General features: G+C 37.6%; 1 protein-coding gene across 2 annotated transcripts in view; it reads right to left on the minus strand.

The window, feature by feature from the left end:
* The window catches only part of WDR47 (WD repeat domain 47), a gene marked incomplete at its 3' end in the record, with an annotated part of 39,809 nt that extends 17,609 nt beyond the window's left edge, over window positions 1-22,200 (minus strand). The window contains exons 1-6 of one of the 2 annotated variants that reach the window (XM_079697418.1): window positions 22,034-22,200; window positions 18,396-18,479; window positions 14,053-14,137; window positions 11,469-12,271; window positions 7,298-7,421; window positions 1,836-2,014 (exon numbers count right to left, since the gene is read on the minus strand). In XM_079697418.1, coding sequence (XP_079553544.1) covers window positions 1,836-2,014; window positions 7,298-7,421; window positions 11,469-12,271; window positions 14,053-14,137; window positions 18,396-18,479; window positions 22,034-22,191 — 1,433 coding nt within the window. In that variant the 5' untranslated portion in view covers window positions 22,192-22,200. Of the gene's footprint in view, window positions 1-1,835; window positions 2,015-7,297; window positions 7,422-11,468; window positions 12,272-14,031; window positions 14,138-18,395; window positions 18,480-22,033 lie in introns of both variants that reach the window. The other variant, XM_079697419.1, reaches the window with a different exon arrangement.
* Between the last annotated feature and the right edge of the window lie 1,382 nt (window positions 22,201-23,582).

Consider the following 23,582-nt stretch of genomic DNA (forward strand, 5'->3'; position numbering starts at 1 on the left):
CAACTAGAGAAAGCCCGGGCGCAGCAACGAAAACCCAATGCAGCCAAAAAAAAAAAAAAAAGACAGCAACAGAGAATTTATATGAAACTAATTTACAAAAACTTAGGATAAACACCCATTCATATTTATTTATAATAGACCTGGTTATCTTATGGATTTTTATAACATACTTACCTTTAGTACAATTTAAAATTCTAATCTCTAAAGAAATTGAGAACAGTTGATAAATAATAAATATGCTCTAAACTGAAACTAAATTATAAGAAATAATTTGAATTCTATTTATAATTGTCTTTAAAGGAAGAATAAACCATCTTGAATAGTTTAACTTTTTTTCTGAGAAAGGACATCTTACTACTACCAGAATCACAGAACCTTGCCACTTCATGTTCTGACTTAATGCTAGGTATCTGCTTTCACTGAAAAATAAAACAGTCAGGAAGTCAAACTGCAACCATGACTTTTACTGATATGAAAATGACATCCAAGAACTAGAAGTAGCAATTCATCAAATTAGGATAATTCTTATAAGCCACTGACTTGATCAGAGGTGATAATTAAACAACCCTCAAACTGAATGTTCAGAGGCCTACCTAGACTCTATAGATTACCACTATACAAGTTCCTTGTGTGAAGGTTTGAAGACAGGATCAGTTTCAGGCTCACTGACTTGCATAACACGCAGAGTGTCAAGCAGATTACTTCCAATATTACTGAACCAAGTAAAGACAGTTGCCGCTGCATTACCATATTATAATCATGATGATAGCCAACATTTATGGCATACCTCCTATATGCTAGATACTATTCTAAGTAATTTTTTATGTATGTTAATTCAATCTTCCAACAACCCTTGCTCATTTAAATATACATAGTCAGGCTTCCCTGGTGGTGCAGTGGTTAGGAATCCGCCTGCCAATGCAGGGGACACAGGTTCAAGCCCTGGTCCAGGAAGATCCCACATGCCACGGAGCAACTAAGCCCGTGCACCACAACTACTGAGCCTGTGCTCTAGAGCCCACTAGCCACAACTACTGAGCCCATGTGCCACAACTACTGAAGGCCACGCTTCTAGAGCCCACGCTCCACAACAAGAGAATCCACCGCAATGAGAAGCCCGCACACCGCAATGAAGAGTAACCTCGGCTCGCTGCAATGAAGACCCAACATGGCCAAAAATAAATTAATTAATTTTTATAAATAAATAAACAAACATACAAACATATTCTGGTTTACTGATTTCTAAAAAAAAAATGTTACCATATATTTACCTCCTATAGTTAAAAATAATATAAGTTCATACTGTCTTGGCAGAAATTATAAGAATCATTTTAATATACTGAATTCAATAGAATCTGAAAGTTTAAGCTCTCAAAATAACAATAAAAATAACAGGTAACACTTAATATAGTGCTTACTCTAGGCCAGGTACTGTTTTAAGCACTTTACGTGGATTAACATGTTTAATCTTCATGGCAACCCTGTGAAATAGATGAGGAAACAAGTAAATAGAAGGTAGTAACTTCCCCTAGGTCCTCAGCTACGCTGGGACAGGGCTAGATCCAGAAGTAGTCTACTTCCAGGCTGTGTGCTGAAACCACCACGCTCACTGCTCCCTTTGCTTAGATGTGAAAGGCCATTTAAAGGGAAGAAGGACAAAACTAGATGAGCCCTCAGAATGCTGTGACTGGAAGAGATTAAGTAACTCCACACTATTTGAAACACTTAAAAAGCCTTAAAATTTCAAACTATACATGGCAAGTAGCAGTTGCTGCATGCTCTTAATAGCTTTTAAATAATTTCTTATATTTAAAAAAGTGACTAAAAAGACCGACCTATTGAGGAATTGTTCAGTAAGATTCTGCTGCTGATCAGGACCATCCTCCTGATTCACACCTCCTTCAAGCAGCATCTGTTGGTATATCTGTCGCTGTTGCTCCTTCTGTTCTAAATGCTGTTGATAGCGTAATCTTTGCCTATAATATTCTTGAAATTGTTCTGTTGAATCTCGAAGCTTAAAAATATTAGAAAAAATAATATATTTGAGCAGACTACAATTGAATATGTCACCACTCAACAGATAGCTATAAGTAACAATCAGAAAATACTTAATATATTGGCTCTTTGAAAAATAACATAGTATCCATGAGTCTTAACAGTCACGTAGATCAGATCAGTTAATTTGCTGAATTCCACAGCAAGAGATTGACCAAAATGAATGGTCATCCTGGATCCCTAACACCAAATAAAAATACAAGTTACAGTTGTCATAAGGGAGACATAGATAGAGAATACAAATGTAGATAAAGACAAACACAAATCTATCTATATTACTAGAAAAAAAAATACTTACTGAGGGACTACATTAATATTTAATAAACACAATATTAATCTTATCCAACACACTTAATTTAAGCATGTAAGTGGCTTAATAGGTTACTCTGGAGGGAAGCTTATAAAATTTCCCTCAAAAACAATACTTTAATTCAAACAGCCTTTCACAAGAAAGTAGAATAAATGGGTGTTAAACTTAGCAGTCTCAACATTCCTTCCTCACTCTTCTAGAAGCCAACTTAAAGGACTTAGATATCATAGTGAATTCAAATATTGGCAAAGAAAGACTCCTGCCAAGCCGGAGTCTGGTCACATTACACAGGTCACGTGAACTGGAACAAATCAGTCATCTCTAAACTTGGCCAACACTGATAAGAAGCTTATCTAAGAGTCTTGTACTGCTAATTAAAGCTAAAACTGTCTCCCTTTTCCAGAAAATAGTAACAGTCCCCCTTTATTTCATAACTTATAGCAATAACTCTGAGACAAAATTATCTGTATGTCCTTTAAAAAAAATTTTGTGGTAAAATACACATATTGTAATTTTAACCATTTTCAGTGTACAATTCAGTGGCATTAGATGCATAGTGTTGTACAACCATCACTATTATCTATTTCCAAAAATTTTCATCACCCCAAATAGAAATTCCATAACCATTAAGCAATAACTCCCCATTTCCCTCTCCCCCTAACCCCTGCTAACTTCTACTTTCTGTCTCTATAAATTTGCCTGTCCTAGATATTTCACATAAATGGAATCATACAATATTTGTCCTTTTGTGTCTGGCTTATTTCACTTAACACGATGTTTTAGAGGTTCATCCAAGTTGTAGCATATCATTCCTCTTTATGGCTGAGTAATATCCCATTGTATGGATATATCACTTTCGTTTATCCATTAACCTGTGGATGGACATGGGTTATTTCTACCTTTTGGCCACTATAAATAATGCTGCTATGAACATGGATGTACAGATATCTGTTTGAGTCCTTGCTTTCAATGCCTTTGGGTATATACCTAGAAGTGAAATGACTGGGTCATACAGTAATTCTATATTTAGCTTTTTGAGGTACCATGAAACCACAATGACAGCACCATTTTACATACCAACCAGCAATGTATGAGGGCTCAAATTTCTCTATTTCATCATCAACACGTGTTATTTTCCATTGCTTTGATTTTAGCCATTTTAGTAGTTGTGAAGTTATATTTCATTGTGGTTTTGATTTACGTTTCCCTAATGACAAGTGATGTTAGGCATCTTCTTCATGTACTTATTGGCCATTTATAGACATTTAGCCAATTTGCAGAAATGTCTATTCAAGTCCTTTTTTAGATTGGATTTTTTTGTTGTTGAGTTGTAGTAGTTCTTTACATATTCTAGATATTAAACTCTTGCCAGATAAATGATTTGCAAATATTTTTCCCATTCTGTAGGCTGTCCTTTCACTTTCTTGATAATGTCCTTTGATGCACAAAAGGTTTTTTTAAAAATATTTATTTATTTATTTTGGCTGCCCTGGGTCTTAGTTGTGGCATGTGGGATCTTTAATTGCAGCATGCGGGCTCTTAGTTGCAGCATGCAGACTTCTTAGTTGTGGCACATGTGTGGGACCTAGTTCCCCGACCAGGGATCGAACCCGAGCCCCCTGCATTGGGAGCATGGAGTCTTACCCACTGGACTACCAGGGAAATCCTAAAGTTTTTAATTTTGATGAAGTCCAATTTATCAGTTTTTACATTTGTTGCTTAAGCTTTGGTATCACACCTAAGAACACATTACAAAATCTAACGTTATGAAGATTTATCCCTTTGTTTTCTTCTAAGAGTTTTATACTTTTAGGTCCTATACTTAAGTTGTTGATCTATTTTTAGTTAATTTTTATATATGGTGTGAGGTAGAGGTCCAACTTCATTCTTTTGCATGTGGAAATCCAGTTGATCTAGCATCATCTGTTGAAAAGACTATTTTTTCCCCCACTGAATGGACTTGGCACCCTTGCCAATAATCAGTTGGTCATGGATATACAGAATTATTTCTGGTCTCTCAATTTATTCCATTGGTCTATATGCCTATCCTTATACAAGTACCACACAGTTTGGATTACTGTAGCTTTGTAGTAAGTTTTGAAATTATGAAGTGTGACTCCTACAACTTTGTTCTTCTTTTTTCAAAATTGTTTTGGCTATTCAAGGTCCCTTGCAACTCCATATGAATTTGAGTATTGGCTTTTCCATTACTGCAAAAGAGGTGGTGAAATTTTTACAGGAATTGCATGGAATCTGTAAATAATACTGGGGTAGTACTGACATCTTAACAGTATTAAATCTTCCAATCCATTAACACAGAATGTCTTCAATTATTCAGATCTTCTTTAACTTCTTTCAGCAATGTTTTGTAGATTTTAGCATACAAGTCTTTCAACTCCTTAATTTATTCCCAGATATTTTATCCTTTTATATGCTGTTGTAAATGAAATTGCTTTAATTTCCTTTTCTGATTGTTCATTGTTAGTGTATAGAAACACAACTGATTTTTATGTGTTGATCTTGTACCCTGCAACTCTGCTGAACCTGTTTATAAGCTGTAGTAGCTGTCTTGTGAATTATTCATGATTATACATATAATATTCATGTCATCTGTGAATAGAGGTAGCTTTACTTCTTCCTTTCGAATTTATTTCTTTTTCTGGTCTAACTGCTCTGGCTAGAACTTCTAATAAATGTTGAACAACAGCGGTGAAAGCAGGCATCCTTATCTTTGTTCCTGACCTTAGGGAGAAAGCTTTTACTCATTAACCTTTGAGTATGATGTTAGGTTGGGTTTTACATAAATGATCTTCACCATGCTGAGGAAGTTCCAGTCTATTCTTAGTTCTCTGAGAGCTTTTATCAGCAAAGTGTTTGATTTTGTCAAATGTCTTTTCTGCATCAATTGAGATGATTGCATGTTGTTTCTTTTTTTCCTTCATTCTATTAATGTGATGTATATTAAACTGATTGATTGCTTTTTTATGTTGAACCACCTTGCATCCTGCAATCAATCCACTTGGTCAGAATGCATAATCCTTTTAATATGCTGATGGACTTGGTTTACCAGTATTTTGTTGATTTTTGCTTCTATGTTTATAAGAGGTATTGGTCTGTAGTTTTCTTGTAATATTTTCACTTGGTTTTGCTATCAGGGTAATGCTGGCCTCACAGAATGAGTTAGGAAGTGTTTCCTCCTCATATTTTTTGGAAAATTTTGAGGATTGTTAACGCTTCCTAAATGTTTGTAGAATTCACCAGTAAAGCCATCTGATCCCAGTCTTTTCTTTGTTGTGAAGTTTTTTGATTACTGATTCAATCTCTTTACTCATTATAGATCTGTTGAGATTTTCTATTTCTTTCTGAGTCAGTTTAGTAATTTGTGTTTCTAAGGAATTTGTTCATTTCATCTAAGTTATTTAATTTGTTGGCTTACAACTGGTCACAGTATTCTCCTATAATCTTTTTCATTATTGTAAGGTTGATAGTTTTATTTTTGATTTTAGTTATTTGTGTTTTCTTTTTCTTTGTCAGTCTAGCTAAGGGCTTGTCAATTTTATTGATATTTTCAAAGAACCAACTTTTGGTTTTGTTGATTCCCTCTGTTGTTTTCCTTTTCTCTATTTTATTTCTCTCTCTTCTAATCTTTATTATTTCCTTCCTTCTGCTAGCTTTGGGTCTAGCTTGCTCTTCCTTTTCCTAGCTCTTCAAGGCATAAAATTAGGTTATTGATTTGAGATCTTTCTTCTTTTTTAATGTAAGCATTTGCAGCTATAAATTTCTCCCTGAGCACTGCTTTTGCTGCATTCCATAATTTTGTTGTATATTTGGTATGTTGTACTCATTTTCATTAGTCTCTAAGTATTTTCTAATTTCCCTTGTGATTTCTTCTTTGATCCAGTGGTTGTTTAAGAGTGTGTTGATTACTTTTTACAAATTTTGGATTTTAAAATTTTCCTTCTGCTATCAATTTCTAGCTTCATTCCACTGTGGTCAGAGGAGATACTTTACATGATTTCAAATCTTTTAAAAGTTATTGAGACTTGTTTTGCATCCTAACACATGGTCTATCCTAAAGAACACTGCACGTGCACTGGAAAAGAATGTGTATTCCACTATTGTTGAGTGTTCTATAGATGTCTATTATGTCCAATTGGTTTACAGTGTTGTTCAAGTCCTCTATATCCTTACTGATCTTCTGTTAAATGTTCTATCCATTACTGCAAGTGGGGTATTGATGTCTCCAACTATTATTGCAGAACTGTCTATTTCTCCCTTCAGCTCTGCCAATGTTTGCCTCATATATTTTGGGATTCTGTTGTTTTGTGCATATCCATATGTACTTTTAAGAATAATTTTTCTACTTCATTCTAAATATTTAGTCAAAACCAAAAAAACTTATTCAACTTATTAAACCTACTTACCCCTTATAAGTGGGGATAATATATATAAGATAAAATTTACACCCTATTTCACAGTACAATTTCCTTCCCAAAGCACCACAGAAAAATAATCTGGAACTCTAAAGGCTTAGATAAAGTATTATTCTATATTATAAACGTCATAATTTCTTGCTCATTAAATCTAATTAGCAAAATACAGAGCATATATCTTAAAAATACAAGCTGTCCACATTTAATGCAAGTTCAATTACGTGAGTGCTCAAACATGCAGAAGCAATGTCAACTGTGATATTTTAAATTGTTAATAAATCCATCCATTAAAAATGCTCCAAAATATACAGTGATAACTAAAAATACTATAAATTCTTAAGGAAGAGGGGAGAAAATGATCTAATAAATAAGAAAATCTAGATATTCTCTCTCCTACTCTCAAATATCAGAAAATTCTTTTTAAATTCTATCCAAGCAAATAGTATTACTTCTTACAAAGAGAATAACTCTAAAAGACTCAAGGTGTAGTAAGTATTACCTCATTTTTTTCTTGCTTAGCTGGTCCTGAATTCTGTGCTCCATTTGCAGGCTCTTTTTCTGAAACTGAACTCTGGCCCAGGATTTCACTGCTGATAGGCCGCTGTGCCTCAACAGGTGTATCACTTCAGGGCAAAAAAACAAAAAGGAAGAGGTAGGGGTAAAGAAAAACATATTGTAGTTAGAGAAATTTTAATTTTAAAAGTGAATATTTAGCCTAAGTGTTTATCAAATGCACAAAAACAGATTTTTAAATTTACTTTCTTCTCTTAAGTACACTATGTAAGGGATTTTTTAAAATAGAATGTGCTTATAATGGAAGAGCACTGCATTATTAAGCAAGGAGGGTAGGGGCTCCCATCTAAAATAATGTGTGGGCCTTGGGAAAATCACTAACATTCTCTATGGCTCAGCTTCACCTACAAATTAATAGGTTAGATGACCTAATGCCTACATTCTCTTAAAGAACTCTTAATCTGTTATTTTGTTATCCAAACATCAATTTTCTTTCCTCTATTTCAATAAAATTTTAAGAATAGTTGAGATTTTATTAAAAGGCTTTCTTTATTTGCATTTAACACAAAAGCTAAACATACCTCTTTCAAATTAAAAAAAATTTTATACTAATTATTTTTATTTATTTAAATTTTATTTAAAATTTATTTTATTTTTGGCTGCATTGAGTCTTTGTTGCTGCACGCAGGCTTTCTCTAGTTGCGGCGAGTGGGGGCTGCTCTTCATTGCAGTGTGTGGGCTTCTCATTGCAGTGGATTCTCTTGTTGCAGAGCACAGGCTCTAGGCATGCAGGCTTCAGTAGTTGTGGCACATGGGCTCAGTAGTTGTGGCTCGTAGGCTCTAGAGCGCAGGCTCAGTAGTTGTGGCACACTGGCTTAGTTGCTCCACGGCATGTGGGATCTTCCCGGACCAGGGCTTGAACCGTGTCCCCTGCATTGGCAGGCGGATTCTTAACCACCACACCACTGGGGAAGTCCCCAAATATTTTTAATGTATACTAATTAGTAAGCTTGATGTCTTATGTCAGGTTGTTCCTAACAGTCTTCTAAAATACTAGCAATTTCTAATTTTCACAGTTATGCTGTTCAAAGTTTTTAATAACTAAGATTATCCAAAGATGACAAATACCACATTCACATAGATTACTTATCAGTAAAAGGCACCACAGGAACAAGTAAAAAAGTAAAGTGATTTTTGTCTTCAATTAATTTGATTAGGACATGACTTCCTAATGGCCTCTCCGGGCAGAAGTATGTAAGACATATCAAAATATAGGTCTAGGGTTTAGAAAAGCAGAGCTAGACAGTTATCTTCACAAAGGCACCATTAGTTAGGAGCCTAGTAGTCTTAAGTACTTAAACATACATACACACACATGCACCCTGAGGAGGAAGTAGAAAGACCTGGGAAGAGTTTTCAGCTACCAGACTGTGCTGTAAGCTGCTAATGACCATAGGAAGCCCCATTTTAGTCCATAAATTGAACTTGTAAGAGTTATTAACTGTATAGAGATAGAATAAAACAACCTTTATAAAGTAACATTTGATTTAATTTTGCAATTTATACAGCACTTCCACATGCATTATCTCATTTAACTTGCATAATAACCTGTAAAATAGGTTAAAACTCCCATTTCACACATGAGGAAACAGACTCAAAAAAGTCATTTTCCCAAAAATACACAGTAAATAAAGCTAGGACTTGAATCCAGGTCTTCAGACTCCAAATCCAATGCTGGCACATGTATGAGAATAGATCTTTTTTCCTGCCATTTCATTTTGAGACCATTATATTGTATAGTCACAGCTTGTGTATTTCAACTGATTTTTATTACTTTTTTATTTTGAGTTGGTTTCTGTTCGAGTAAAAAGATATCCTTCAAAATGCCACACACTCTTTTAAAAACTTTTCTTCTGTGTTTTATCTTCTTCTTCACCATAGTAACTCAATCATATCCTGGGGATGCAGCACAGTGCTAGCACAGAGTAGACAATCAAATATTTTTAAATGAATACTGACTTCAAATTACCACAAGCAGGAATCTCTTTATGTTGCATTTTAACATAATTGATCTAACTGAGCTTTCCAATATTTTTTAATTACACCTAAAATATTCTTTAAAACCAGGTAAACTTTTTTCCAAAGTAAATTTTTATACTTTATCCACGGCACAATAGCTCTCCCATAGTATGTTATTAGTAGCCCTTTTGACACACTGTACTTTCCAAGGGTATGAATCCTGAACAGGGGAAATTGATATTTATTAAGCACTAAGCACATGTTTACCACTCTGCAAGTCAACACTCTATTTTATAGAGGAGGTCACTGAGGCTCGGAGAGATTAAGTAACCATCCCAAGATCACACAGCTAGAAAATGGCAAGGCTACAGTTCAACCCAAGTCTGACTCCAAAGACCATGTTCTATTCATTGTTCTACACTGCTTTGTCTCATAAGTTTTCCAATTTCAGAGACATGACAGATGTTTTCTGGGTTATTACTACTGCTCAGCTAATAACACATGTATTACTTACCTTTTGACATGTCACGTTTTACCCCACTGCTTATCGATAATGGTCTAATAACTTATATTCCACTTCTTTCCATCTTTATTCAGTCATTCCTCAATTTATAGTAGTTTCTTTACATAGGGAATAGCACATGTAGAGTCAAATTTGGCTGGATTTTTGTGTGTCTTTTTTCTTTATAAAGACAATCCCACTGGTGCACAATTCAAAACATGCTATTCATTATATCAACCAAGAAGATCCTATCATCTCATGTACTCAGAAGAATATAAGCAGTTCCCCCAGAATTGAAGCCCAGCATCCCAGACAATGAGAATTTTCTCTAAGGGGATCAGAAAGCCCAAGAAAACTTTAAGATAGTCTCTACCAATGCTCAAGATTCTCTATTCCTTTAGGATTTAGATAATAGGATGTTCCTATATTAAATTATATTCATTCATTTTTATCACTAGATATCATCTTTATATTTCAAATATAAAATACAGAGCAATAAGATGCCTTAGGAAGTCACCCTAGGCTTTGGGATGTCCCTCACTTAACTGATCCCAGAATCCTCTCCTCTCTTTAAAGAACATTAAAGAAAATCATACCCACCCACCTCAACAATCTCACAGCAACTTAACAGAAAATGCTTCCATAAATATTTATCCTGTAATTCTTGTGCCTTAACCCTTAACTAAAGATCTCCTCCTGTTTTAGTTAGAAACAGAAATTCCAAGTCCAGTGCTCCTTCTTCAATAAAGAATGCCTTCAACTAGCCTATATGAATAGTAAAAGGTTTAGGTTTAGTTTTTGTGCTTTTAATAAACTTATTGCAGTCGATAGTAATACTTCATAGCATCAACTCTGAGTATAGGAAACCAGGATGTGTCCCCAGTGGGTTTCCTGGAAAATGGAGGCAGGAAGTTTCCTAAGCCTTGAAATAAAGAACTGCTAATCAGGAAATTATTATTTCAAGCCAGGTTTGAAGGAAAAACTGAGTGGTAGTCTTAATACTTAATTTCCCCATGTATGTATATAAAGAATTACTAAAAAAAGATAAGTGGAAATAATCAGAGATTTTTATACATACATGTTCAATACGTAATATTTATGGGAAACAGTCTACTCTCCTACAATAAGGAACTAGGTAAAATCATGATCCAGTCATACAATGGAATACTGCACACACCATTAATCACTGACCTCAATAAATGTTTAAAAATATGGGAAAAAGTCATGATTTATCAAGTAAAAAAAGCAAATTATATGAAAATATATATAGCACCTTCTCAATTTTTAAAAATGTATTCATAGGAAAAATGTTGGTCATCTAAGTGCAATATTGTGTGGGATTTTAATTCCCTTATTGATACCCTTCCATATTTTCCAAAATTTCTTCAATGCACATGTACTGCCTTTATAACCAGCAAAATGATAATACGGGATACAAAAATAAAGGTTTTCCCTGATAATTGTAATTATCAAAATTTTTAAAACACCTTATAAATCAAGTTTTAAAGACTAACTTTCAACTAAATGGACTTGAACATTTAGAAAACACACACACACACACACACACACACACACACACCAATTAGATTATCTCACACTTGTGGAGCTCTCCCAATTTTCATGAGCAAATACTTACCGTTCAGGGGATTCTTCATAAATACTGTGACATTCTGTATTCTCAAGCATGAGACTTCTACTGAGGTTTTGTACCCCTGGATAATGGAAGTTAGCAAAGGAGTGTGACATTGGAGAAGTTTTGTTCCCAAGGTCTGAAATTCTCTTATCGTGACTGGTTAGTCCACAAGTGAGACCATCTAAAGCAGGATTCAGAGAGCGGGTCATATAGGCATCAGCTGATTGAGGCCTTCTCATTGGAGATGATGGATAGGGAGAAAGTTTGCTGATAAGAGGAGTCAAAAGATCAGCATATGCAGCTTTTGTGGGTTTCAGAAGTTTGTCAACATGAATATTAAGCATTTTCTGTTCAAAAGCACAAGAGAAGACCGAAGATGGGAGATTCTGAAGCCATGACAATAAACTCAGATCCAAATCATCACAACCATTACCACATAAGAGGTCGATGCCAAGTAGTACTTCACTTTCTGTAATTTCTTCTCCAGTTGCTTTACTTTGACAAAATTCTACACAGCATTCATAAAGTAGGCCCTTCATTACAAGCTGAAATAAACGATTGTTACTTGCTTTAAAACCAGCCTCACTTAGCTTCCTATCAGCAGGGATGAATTCTGCAACCATGACACAAGCCTCTTCAAAACAGTGAACTCGTGCAGTGCTGGGATTCCAGTCCTTAAATTCAGCATGATTGGTCAGACGAGGCAAAGTCAAAAGCAAACAGAGCTTGCTGTAATCATCTTTAGAAGGACAGTACTCTTCTAGGGCATGTAAACATTGCACAGCTTCTTGCATGGTAAATTCCAGCTGTAAGAAAAACATAAGTGATTGCCATAAAGAGAGATATGAAAACAATGAGAGTATTTTATTCAAATATAAAGACACTTTACGAACTTTCACAAACTGTTCAATTGCAAAAGGATAAACTCATGTCACAGAATACTCATATAATTGTGGGCTATTTAACAACTTTCAAGTCAGGAACCAAAATGTTTTTTACTCCTAAAATAAAGGTTTTAAAATTTGGTTATTAGCACATTAAACTTTTACCTATAAAAAAAGTGTTGTAATTCAGACTTAATACTATCATTTTCAAATGTATAATTTTTTAAGAGTAAGGATAATTAAGTTTTCTAGCAGTGAAACTGAAGCATGCCAAAATTCAATTATTTATTATAGCTTGCTATCACTCCAGCTTACTCAAAAAGCAAAAGAGCCATTCTCAAACTTACCTTAGGACAAATGTGTGTGGGAAAGAAAGCAAATCAAGAAAGGGAACACCTACAGTTCATTTCTACAAAAACAGTGCAGAGACAGAACAAAAGGAAGCTTAGCTGAAAAACAAATTACAATAATTTGTATAGTGAATATTATCTTAGGATCATAAGCTTTTGATGATGTAAGGAACCTTAGAGCTTGCATAGCACAGCTTCTATATCTTACCTGTGGGAAAAGTTAGGGTGCAGTTTTTTGGGGTTTTTTTTTTACATCTTTATTGGAGTATAATTGCTTTACAATGGTGTGTTAGTTTCTGCTTTATAACAAAGTGAATCAGTTATACATATATGTATGTTCCCATATCTCTTCCCTCTTGCGTCTCCCTCCCTCCCACCCTCCCTATCCCACCCCTCTAGGTGGTCACAAAGCATAGGGTGCAGATTTAACCTAAGTAATTCAGTTGGTTAGTGACGAAGACAGAATAAAAATTCTTATTGACTAATATTCCAGTGTTCTTTCCACTTTTTTCTTTTTTTTGGCCACAACATGCAGCACGCAGAATCTTAGTTCCCTGACCAGGGATCAAACCCGTGCCCCCTGCAATGGAAGCATGGAGTCTTAACCACTGGACTACCAGTGAAGTCCTTCTTTCCTCTTTTAAACATCATTATCTGCAAACATTTCTCTATTATTTCAATGATTACTTACTGGCACTTAATAAAAGTTTCTTTGGTTTTGGATGCAACAATACTAATATTAAAACTTTAAAAGTATCTCTCTAATCAAAAAGAATTTAATATCATTAAATCTAAATTGTTATTAAAAATACACACTGTATTAAAAAAACACCTTTGGGGAATTCCCTGGCTATCCAGTGGTTAGGACTCTGTGCTTTCACTGCTGAGGGCCCAGGTTCAATCCTTGGTCAGGGAACTAAGATTCTACAAGCTGCACTGTGCAGCCAAAAAAAAAAAAAAAAAAAAGAGTTAAAAAACACACCTCTGGATCAAAGAAAGTACTGAAAAGACAGAAAGAGGAAGTAAACATAATCCACTTCTGGGATAAGAAAAGAAGCAATGATGGAGAGTCATCAAGTCAAACATCTTTTGCTATCTATATCACCTTAAACAAGAGGGGAGCACACACTCTCCAACCAGACAGCCACTCATTTATCATCTTTGCCTAAATCACAGAACAAATTCAGAAGCACTACAGACTGAAAGTACTACATCTGCAAAAGAGCAGATCTTGCCCCATACCTGCTCATAAAAGCTTTGAAAACTCATGATACTAATCTTTTGCTTTAGTGAATAGAATACTTATGACTGAAACAAGACTGTGGCGCAAACCTTTAGGAATAAAAATCTTACATGCTGGGGCTCATCTTCTGCTGACATTGCATTGTTAACACATAAAGCTTCTAAAAACTTCTGCTTCAGGATAATATAACGAAACCTGTGAAAAATAAAATATGAAACATTAAAATGATTAAAATCTGAATTATAGCAATGTCGAAGACTAGAAATGAAACTCAAGTTCCTAAAGCAAAACAAGCCAAGATTTTCTTATAGGACTAATTATTTCTTTAAAAGAAGACTTTAAAAAATTAATTTCCCAATGTCTCATAAATCAAATGTACTTATAAGTTACTGTAAGTACCTTTGCTTTCAGAAAATTCTTTAATTATTTTACAAAGCTGATCACACTGAAGCCATAATTAAAATAATTTCAGTAGCAAGTAATCACAATTTAATACTCAAAGGAAGGATTTCTATTCGCAATATTAATTCTAAGCAATCAAGTTTTCATGGAAGATGTCAAATGTCACCTAATATGAAATCAAAATCCTTTATATTCCAAATATTTTATTTCCCAAAATATGTCCTCTTTTCTTTTCAAACATGAGAAAGGTCTAATAAAAAAAGAGCTGAAAGGATAGGAAGGAATGAACAACATTGCTAAAAAACCATAAGATAACTATAGACTTAAAACTTTTTAAAAGGGATTATTCAGAGAGGGGAAGGGAGTGTCTACCTGACTTCTCTATGAATCAAAAAATGTTGAGGGCTTCCCTGGTGGCGCAGTCGTTGAGAGTCCACCTGCCGATGCAGGGGACACGGGTTTGTGCCCCGGTCCGGGAAGATCCCACATGCCACAGAGTGGCTGGGCCCGTGAGCCATGGCCGCTGATCCTGCGTGTCCGGAGCCTGTGCTCCGCAACGGGAGAGGCCACAGCAGTGAGAGGCCCGTGTACCGTGCGAAAAAAAAAAAAATGTTGAATGCCTTAAGCACTTTAAAGAAAAGTGTTTCTAAGGGCTGAAAGAAAATAATAATGAACTTCACAGTCATTCTTTCAACCACTGTTGTAACAGCAAATATGTGTCCAATAAAACAAAATCCCTGCCTTCAGGAAGAGGGTCATCTAATGGAAGCAACCCAAGTACCCATCAACAGATGACTGGATTAAGAAGCTGTGGTGCGTTGCGTGCATGTGTACACACATACACACACAATGAACTATTACTCAGCCATAAAAAAGAACAAAATAATGCAATTTGCAGCAACATGGATGGACTTAGAGATTGTCATACTGAGTGAAGTAAGTCAGACAGAAAAGGACAAATATCATATGATATCGCTTATATGTGGAATCTAAAAAGTGGTACAAATGAACTTATTTACATAGAAATAGAGTTACAGATGTGGAAAACAAACTTATGGTTAATGGGGGGAAGGGGAGGAGGGATAAATTGGGAGATTGGGATTGACATATACACACTACTCTATATGAAATAAATAACTAATAAAGATCTACTGTATAGCACAGGAAACTCTCCTCAATACTCTGTAATGACCTACATGGGAAAAGAATCTAAAAAAGAGTGGATACTAACACAACATTGTAAATCAACTATACTTCAATAAAATTTTTTTTAAAGTCACACAAGGAAGCAGAAAAAGAATGAAATATTGCCATCTGCAAAAACATGGATGAACCTAGAGAATATTGTGCTTACTGAAATAAGTCAGACAAAGAAAGACAAATACTATATGATAACACTTATATGTAGAATCTAAAAAATAATACAAATGAATATATATACAAAACAGAAACAGACTCACAGACACAGAAAACAAACTTGTGGTTACCAAAATGAGGGGGGGGATGGGGAGGGATAAGTTAGGGGTATGAGATTAACAAAGGCAAACTACTATACATAAAATAGGTAAGCAACAAGGATTAATGGTATAGCACAGAGAATTATACCCAATATCTTGTAATAACCTATAATGGAATATAATCTGCAAAAATACTGAAACACTATGCTGTATACCTGAAACTAACACAATATTATAAATCAAGTATATTTCAATTTTTTTAAAAAAAGAAGATGGTCATCTAATAAATTGCATGAAATATGTATAGGATTCAGCAAGATTTCAAAGGAGTATGAAACCAGGTCTACCAGAAATACTGAGAGTCTTACAAGAAATGACTCTTGGAAGATGATCAAGAATGTGTTATGTAAAGGCAGAAGATGATGTAAGAAACAGTATCCCAGATAAATGAAGAATGTATAAAAGCAAAGAGTGGGGGCTTCCCGGGTGGCGCAGTGGTTGAGAGTCCGCCTGCTGATGCAGGGGACACAGGTTTGTGCCCTGGTCCAGGAAGATCCCACATGCCGCGGAGCGGCTGGGCCCATGAGCCATGGCCGCTAAGCCTGCACGTCCAGAGCCTGTGCTCCTCAACAGGAGAGGCCACAACAGTGAGAGGCCCGCGTACCACAAAAAAAAAAAAAAAAAAGAAAAAGCAAAGAGGTATCAAATAGCATGGTTTACGGAGAATCAGAAACTAATATGAGGTTCCACTTCTGATAATGGTGGAGTAACTTGTACCTGGCTAACCTTTCTGCAAATAACAATTAAACCCTAGATTAAGTACAAAAAATATTTGAAAGCACTGAAGAAAAAAAAAAAGCTGGCATAACTAGAGGGAAGTCAATCCTTGAAAAAGGGAACTTTAGGGGGTAAGACTGAAGGGTATAAGGCCTTCCAGCTGAGGGCACTCCCCAGTCCACACAGTGTGAGCTAGAACTCAGGCAGAAAGCTGCAGTTTTACAGGCTTTGGAGAAGTCAGGCTTTTGAGAAGTTCAGCTGCCAGAACAGCTGAAAAGTGGTGGGCAGGGTAGGAGGATCCAAAAAAAGAGGAAACCACAATGAAAAATACACCAAAATCTACTGTATAAACTGTGCCTAAATCCTTGGTCATCCCTAAAACTGAAGATGCAAGGGAGACTCCAAAGAGCCCAGGGAAAGCAACAGATTGAAGGCTAAATAACTGAGCAGAGATTTCATCTGGTGTCCACTAGGTGAGGGACAGAGTTTGCATTCTGAAGTACAACAAAGTAAACTCCCTGCATGAATAAAAATCAGTACCTTCCAAAGGAAGATAACAGAAATCCAGAGTTTCAACAATGAATCCCAATGTGCAAAATACATTAAAAAACGACTAAACGTGAAAAAACAGTGACTCATAGTTAAGAGAAAACGCAATCAATAGAAACTGAGCCTGATATAACCTAAAAGTTGGAATTAGCAAATAAGGACTCTTAGTGAACAAGCAGTTACTAAAAATATGTTCAAGGGCTTATTGGGAAGTACAGTCACAATGAACAAACAGATAGGAATATCTCAGAGAAAAATTATAAGTAAATTCTGCAACCAAAAAGTACAATATCTGAAATGAAAAATTCATTGTTTATGAGCAGATTGCTAATAACTGAAGAAAGTGTCAATAAACATTAAGGTAAATCAACAGAAATAATCCAGACTGAAGAATACACAGAAAAAATGTTTTTCTTAAAAAAGGAACAAAGCCTCAAAACTGTGGAACAATATCAATCTGTCTAATATTGTATACTTAGAAGAAGAAAAAGGGGCAGAAAATATTTTTGAAGATATAATTGCCAAAAACTTCCCAAACTTGATGAAAGACATAAACTTATAGATCCAAAAAGCTCAGCAAACCCCAAGCAGGAAAAAATACAAATAAATCACACTTAGGCACATCAAAATCAAACTGCTGAAAACTAATGACAAGGAGAAAATCTTGAAGGCAGCCAGTAGAAGAAGAAAAGAAAGAAAGAAACATGACATACAAGAGAATTAAGGATAACTGTTTGTCAGAAATAATGGAGGCCAGGAAACAACGGAATGACATCTTTATATTCTTTGTACTATCATGAAGAAACAACTGCTTCAGACATGGCCCTTGTGATGTTTTATATATAGACACTGTTGACTAAGGGGTTTATATATCAGATGTTCAACTAATTGAAGTACATGCAAGCTGTCCTCTAGAAGTTCTCCAACTCAATGGGATTGAGTGTACTATTTGCTAGGAAAGTTAATAGTCTTGTTTTTAAATTTTTTTTTTTTTGCGGTACGCGGGCTTCTCACTGTTGTGGCCTCTCCCGTTGCGGAGCACAGGCTCCGGACGCGCAGGCTCAGCAGCCATGGCTCACGGGCCTACCCGCTCCGCGGCATGTGGGATCTTCCTGGACTGGGGCACGAATCCGTGTCCCCTGCATCGGCCGGCGGACTCTCAACCACTGCACCGTGCCACCAGGGAAGCCCTAAATTTTTGTTTATTGTTTTGTTTTGCTCATCTTCTACCAATGATAAGACACTAAAAAATTCAGATGAAATCTTACCTTTTTTTGTCAAATTTTTCCATACATTCTAGAGGCTGAATGAACTGAAGAACTTCATCCCACTGACCATCAAGGATTAGCTGCCTATATAAAGAAAAATCCACACATGCTATCAAATTTGTGTTACACTAATTAAAAGCAGAAGAGATGACAAGATAGCATTAGAACTTCACAAAGCAGGTAATGAGAATAACATTTTACTTGGTTTCTCAACCACTATAATAAACTTCCTCACAACTTATGTGTAACAACATATGCTATATGAGAAGAATTTGTGAATCTGCACCCACTCCTCATTCTAAAATGTATTTTTTACCTATGTAAAAACACTGAACTAAGTCTAAAAGTTTCTTTATTTCCCCACTAATCTTATAGTTTAAAGTTATTCTGTATTATTTCGGGGCCAGTGTGTTGGTATGTTCCAGTCTCACTAAGTCATTGGTTCTCAACTGGGTGCAGTTTTGCCCCCTGGAGAAATCTGGCACTGTCTGGGGACATTTTTGGTTGTCACAACTAGGGTGCGACTGGCATCTTCAGGGTATAGGTCAGAAGTGCTGCTAAACACACTACAATGCACAGGAAAACCCCCACACTCACACAACAAAGAACCATCTGGCCCAAAATGTTAACAGTACTGAGGTTGAAAACCCTGCTCTAAACTGTGAATTCAACATCTTTGAGTCATTTAACACTAAAGTTTGTATTCTGAGAATGAAAATAGTAATGAATAATATCATATTTCATCCTACTTAAGTAGTCTACGGGAACTTCTAAAAGTTGTAAGGCATTCGGATTACTGTTCTTCTTTTATAAAAGTAATTTCCCTATTTATGCTTTTTAGAACAGAAAATTTAAAAATAGGCAGGAAGTTTTCCGGGGTGGAGCCAGGGAGGGTGGGCGTTTAGGCTGCACCGACCCCTCAGACCCACTCCAGGAGACGTTTGGAACCCAGGACATGTCGGGATTGAGGAGATACGAGGTGGCGCTGGAGGCTGAGGAGATCTACTGGGTTGTTTCTACTTTTTCCCCTGGCTGCGCATGTGGTGGAGGGAGCAGAGCTCAGCGCACCCTCGGGAGCAGAAGCTGGAGCCTCTGCGGGGCCTGATAAGCTATCTGTCCAGCGGACTGGGCACTGCTCCCCAGCGCTCCGGTAGCAGCCTCCCCCGCCGCACCCCCGCTGCCACTGCGCGCATTAAAGATTTAAACCGAAAAAAAAAAAATAGGCAGGAAGATCGACAAAAGATTGCCAACTTTTGATTCGACAAAGAATGAATATTAATAAAAAGCAATCACAATATGTATCATAGTCATTTTATAAAGGGACATTTTATTTTATTTTATTTTTTAAAGGTTTTTTTAAAATTTGTTTATTTTATTTATTTATTTTTGGCTGCATTGTGTCTTTGTTGCTGTGCACAGGCTTTCTCTAGTTACGGTGAGCGGGGCCTACTCTTTCGTTGCGGTGCACGGGCTTCTCATTGAGGTGGCTTCTCTTGTTGCAGAGCACGGGCTCTAAGTGCTCGGGCTTCAGGAGTTGTGGCTCACGGGCTCTGGAGCACGGGCTCAGTAGTTGTGGCACACGGGCTTAGTTGCTCCGCGGCATGTGGAATCTTCCCGGACCAGGGCTGGAACCCGTGTCCCCTGCATTGGCAGGCAGATTCTTAACCACTGCGCCACCAGGGAAGCCCTAAAGGGACATTTTAATATTTCAAAAGTAAGAAGGACACAATTTCAAAGGCCGGCAGCCCTTTAAGATGAATACATTTAGTTTAATGAAAAACTTACTATCCTGTAATTTCACCTAAGACCAGTAAAACTTCATAACAAACCATCAGGTTTCTGCAGGGGGATATCTGAGAGCCACTGCTAAATTCCAGAAGTAGCAATGACAGAGCCCAAAGAATACGGCCTCAGTACTGGTTCTTGACTATATCGTTGACTAAGCTCCCTGGGGCTGAATGACATTCATAATATCTAATACAGGGAAGTGAAATGAGTTTAAATAAACTCTAATATAATAAAGCTTTTTAAAAAGCTCCTTCTTCATGAGTTAGAAACACTTCATTTCTTAAGGCTTTCCTAGTCACAAAATGCTACATATCCAAGAATCTGTACTCCTTATCAAGGACATTTGGTATCACATAAGCACAGAATACATTTCTGCCTGGAAATTAGGGTTTGTCTTTTTCTATCCAATTCAAGGAAGGATATATTTAGCTTTCCATTTTGGCAAACATGTTAATTCCCTTTTGCTCTGTAATTCCACTTCCAAGAATCTTGTTTTAAGGAAATAATTCAAGATACAGAAATAGTCACATGTATGAAAGATGCTCAGTAGAGCATGTATTTAAGAAAAACTGCAATTTAATTGTCTAAAAATAGGGGAATCATTAGGAAATTAAGTAGATCGAAAATTTTCAAAGCATAAATTTGTAATCACATAGAGAATTCTTATAATGTTAATGGATAAAGCAGTATACAAAATTCTAAATACAACAGAATTGTTTTTTTTTCAATATGCACAGAAAATTATCAGTAGTATGTGTGGATGGTGGGCTGATTTTTCTTCTTTATTTTTCTATATTTTCTACAAAGAATATTTTATATAACGAGTATGTTTTACTTCTATAACATAAAAAAGGTATTTCAGAAATATTTTTTTTAACTTTACAGAGTCTCTGATTTCTTAATTTTTTTTTTTTTTTTTTTTTTTTTTTTTTTTTTTTTTGTGGTACACGGGCCTCTCACTGTTGTGGCCTATCCCGTTGCAGAGCACAGGCTCCGGACGCACAGGCTCAGCGGCCATGGCTCACAGGCCCAGCCGCTCCACAGCATGTGGGATCTTCCCGGACCGGGGCACGAACCCATGTCCCCTGCATCGGCAGGCAGACTCTCAACCACTGCGCCACCAGGGAAGCCCAAATATTTTTTATGATGATGCCACAAACACAATAGAGTTGTGCCTCTTTTTAATGAATCTCTGGATCTTACTCCTGAAAACATTCTACAGAAAACTTTGTTTTGTAAACGTTCTTTATAAAAATAAACATTTAGGGCTTCCCTGGTGGCGCAGTGGTTGAGAGTCCGCCTGCCGATGCAGGGGACGCAGGTTCGTGCCCCGGTCCGGGAAGATCCCACGTGCCGTGGAGTGGCTGGGCCCGTGAGCCATGGCCGCTGAGCCTGCGCATCTGGAGCCTGTGCTCCGCAAAGGGAGAGGCCACAACAGTGAGAGGCCCGCATACCGCAAAAAAAAAAAAAAAAAAAAAATAAACATTTAAAAAACTATACTTTGGGGCTTCCCTGGTGGCACAGTGGTTGAGAGTCCGCCTGCCGATGCAGGGGACACGGGTTCGTGCCCCGGTCCGGGAGGATCCCACATGCCGCGGAGCGGATAGGCCTGTGGGCCATGGCCGCTGGGCCTGTGCAACCGCCTGTGCTCCACAGCGGGAGAGGCCACATCAGTGAGAGGCCCGCGTACCGCAAAAAAAAGTAAAAAATAAAAATAAATAAAAAAATTAAAAACTATACTTTGTCTTTTCATGATTACAGAGGTCTATCCATACTGTACCTATTATCTTATTAATACTTAACATTTCTTGGAATGAGCTACAAACCTCACAGTGCTAATGAAATCATACCTCAGGAAAAGCATATCATCTGAAAATAGGCCATTTATGACTCCACTTTCCTTCTCAAGGGCCAACATACTAATGTGAAGCTTCTTTGAATTCAAGAAGTCTAAAATTAGCTTAATGATTTCAACCTCTTTTACATTCACTGTTTCTTCAGCCGTCATGTTGATAACCTAAATATTAAACAAAACAAAAACAAAAATTAGTTCTATTATTTCTAAGCATTATTAACTACCTGAAAACTACACATAACAAGTTTCTTGGAAGTATTTAATACAGTTATTCTAAGTGAAACTAATGTAATATTTGTCAAAACCAAGTCATTCTTTAAGGTGTGATATAGGAATGGCTATGATTTTAAGTCCTTATCTTTGATACACAATGGATTGATATGAAGTTTGTAATTTGCTTCAAAATAATACAAGAAGAAGCATGTGGGAGGAAGTAAAGATAAAACAATAATCACGACCATTAAAGTAGGATAATGGGTAAATGAAGGTTCATTATATTTGCTATGGTCTAAATGTTGGTGTCCTCCCAAAATTCATATGTTGAAATCCTAACCCCTAAAGTGATGGTATTAGGAGGTGGGGGCTTTGGGAGGTGATTAGGTAATGAGGGCAGAGCCCTCATGATTGGGATTAGTGCCCTTATAAATGAGACCACAGGGACTTCCCTAGCAGTCCAGTGGTTAACACGCTGTGCTTCCACTGCAGGGGGCACAGGTTCGATCCCTGGGTCGGGGAACTAAGATCCCACATGCTGCGCGTCTTGGTCAAATAAAAAAAATTTTTTTAATAATAATCATACGCTGCGATCTACTGAAAGTCAGCCCTCGACACAAGGGTTTGTCGCTCCCGCCGCCGCAGCGGTGGCGGCGGCGGGGCCCGGGGCGGGGCTCGGCGTCCGTTTCTTCCTTCCTCCCTCCCTCGCTCTCCGGACTCCCCCACCCAGCACCCCGCTGGCGGCGTCCTCGGCCCACCCTCGGCGGCTGCCCACCGTCCGCGCGATGGGAGCGGCGGCGGGTCTCGGTGCACATGTTCCCGAACCGGCCCGCGCCGGTCGGTCGGCGGAGGCGCCCGTCCCGCCGGAGGAACAGGGGGTCGAGAGGGAAGGGGGCGCCCCTCGCGGCGCCCCCCGGCCTCGGCGCACCGCGCCTCCTCCCCACCTCGCCGTGGGCCTCGCCCATGGGCTGGACGGGGAAAGGGGGAGGCGGGTGCGGACCGAGAGGCGGTGGACGTCGCAGGGCGGCCCCGTGGGCCCCTTTCCCGGGGGGCCGTGGGGGCCGGAGGGGCGGCGGCACGCGCGTGCCGCCGAACGCGTCCGCTTCTGGGTCCTCCGCCACCCTCGGCGCGGGGGCGGGGGCCGGGGTTCCCGGCCGCTTGCGGCCCTTGGGCTCTTCCTAAAAAAATCATCATCATCATCATCATCATCATAAAAAATAAGAGACCCCAGAAAGCTAGTTCAACCCTCTCTGTGAGGATAAAATGTGAACTCAGCAGTCTGCAACCGGGAAGAGGGCTCTCACCAGAACGGAACTATGCTAGCACCCTTA

The sequence above is a fragment of the Hyperoodon ampullatus genome, assembly GCF_949752795.1.
Source record: "Hyperoodon ampullatus genome assembly, chromosome: 2".
NCBI lineage: Eukaryota > Metazoa > Chordata > Mammalia > Artiodactyla > Ziphiidae > Hyperoodon > Hyperoodon ampullatus.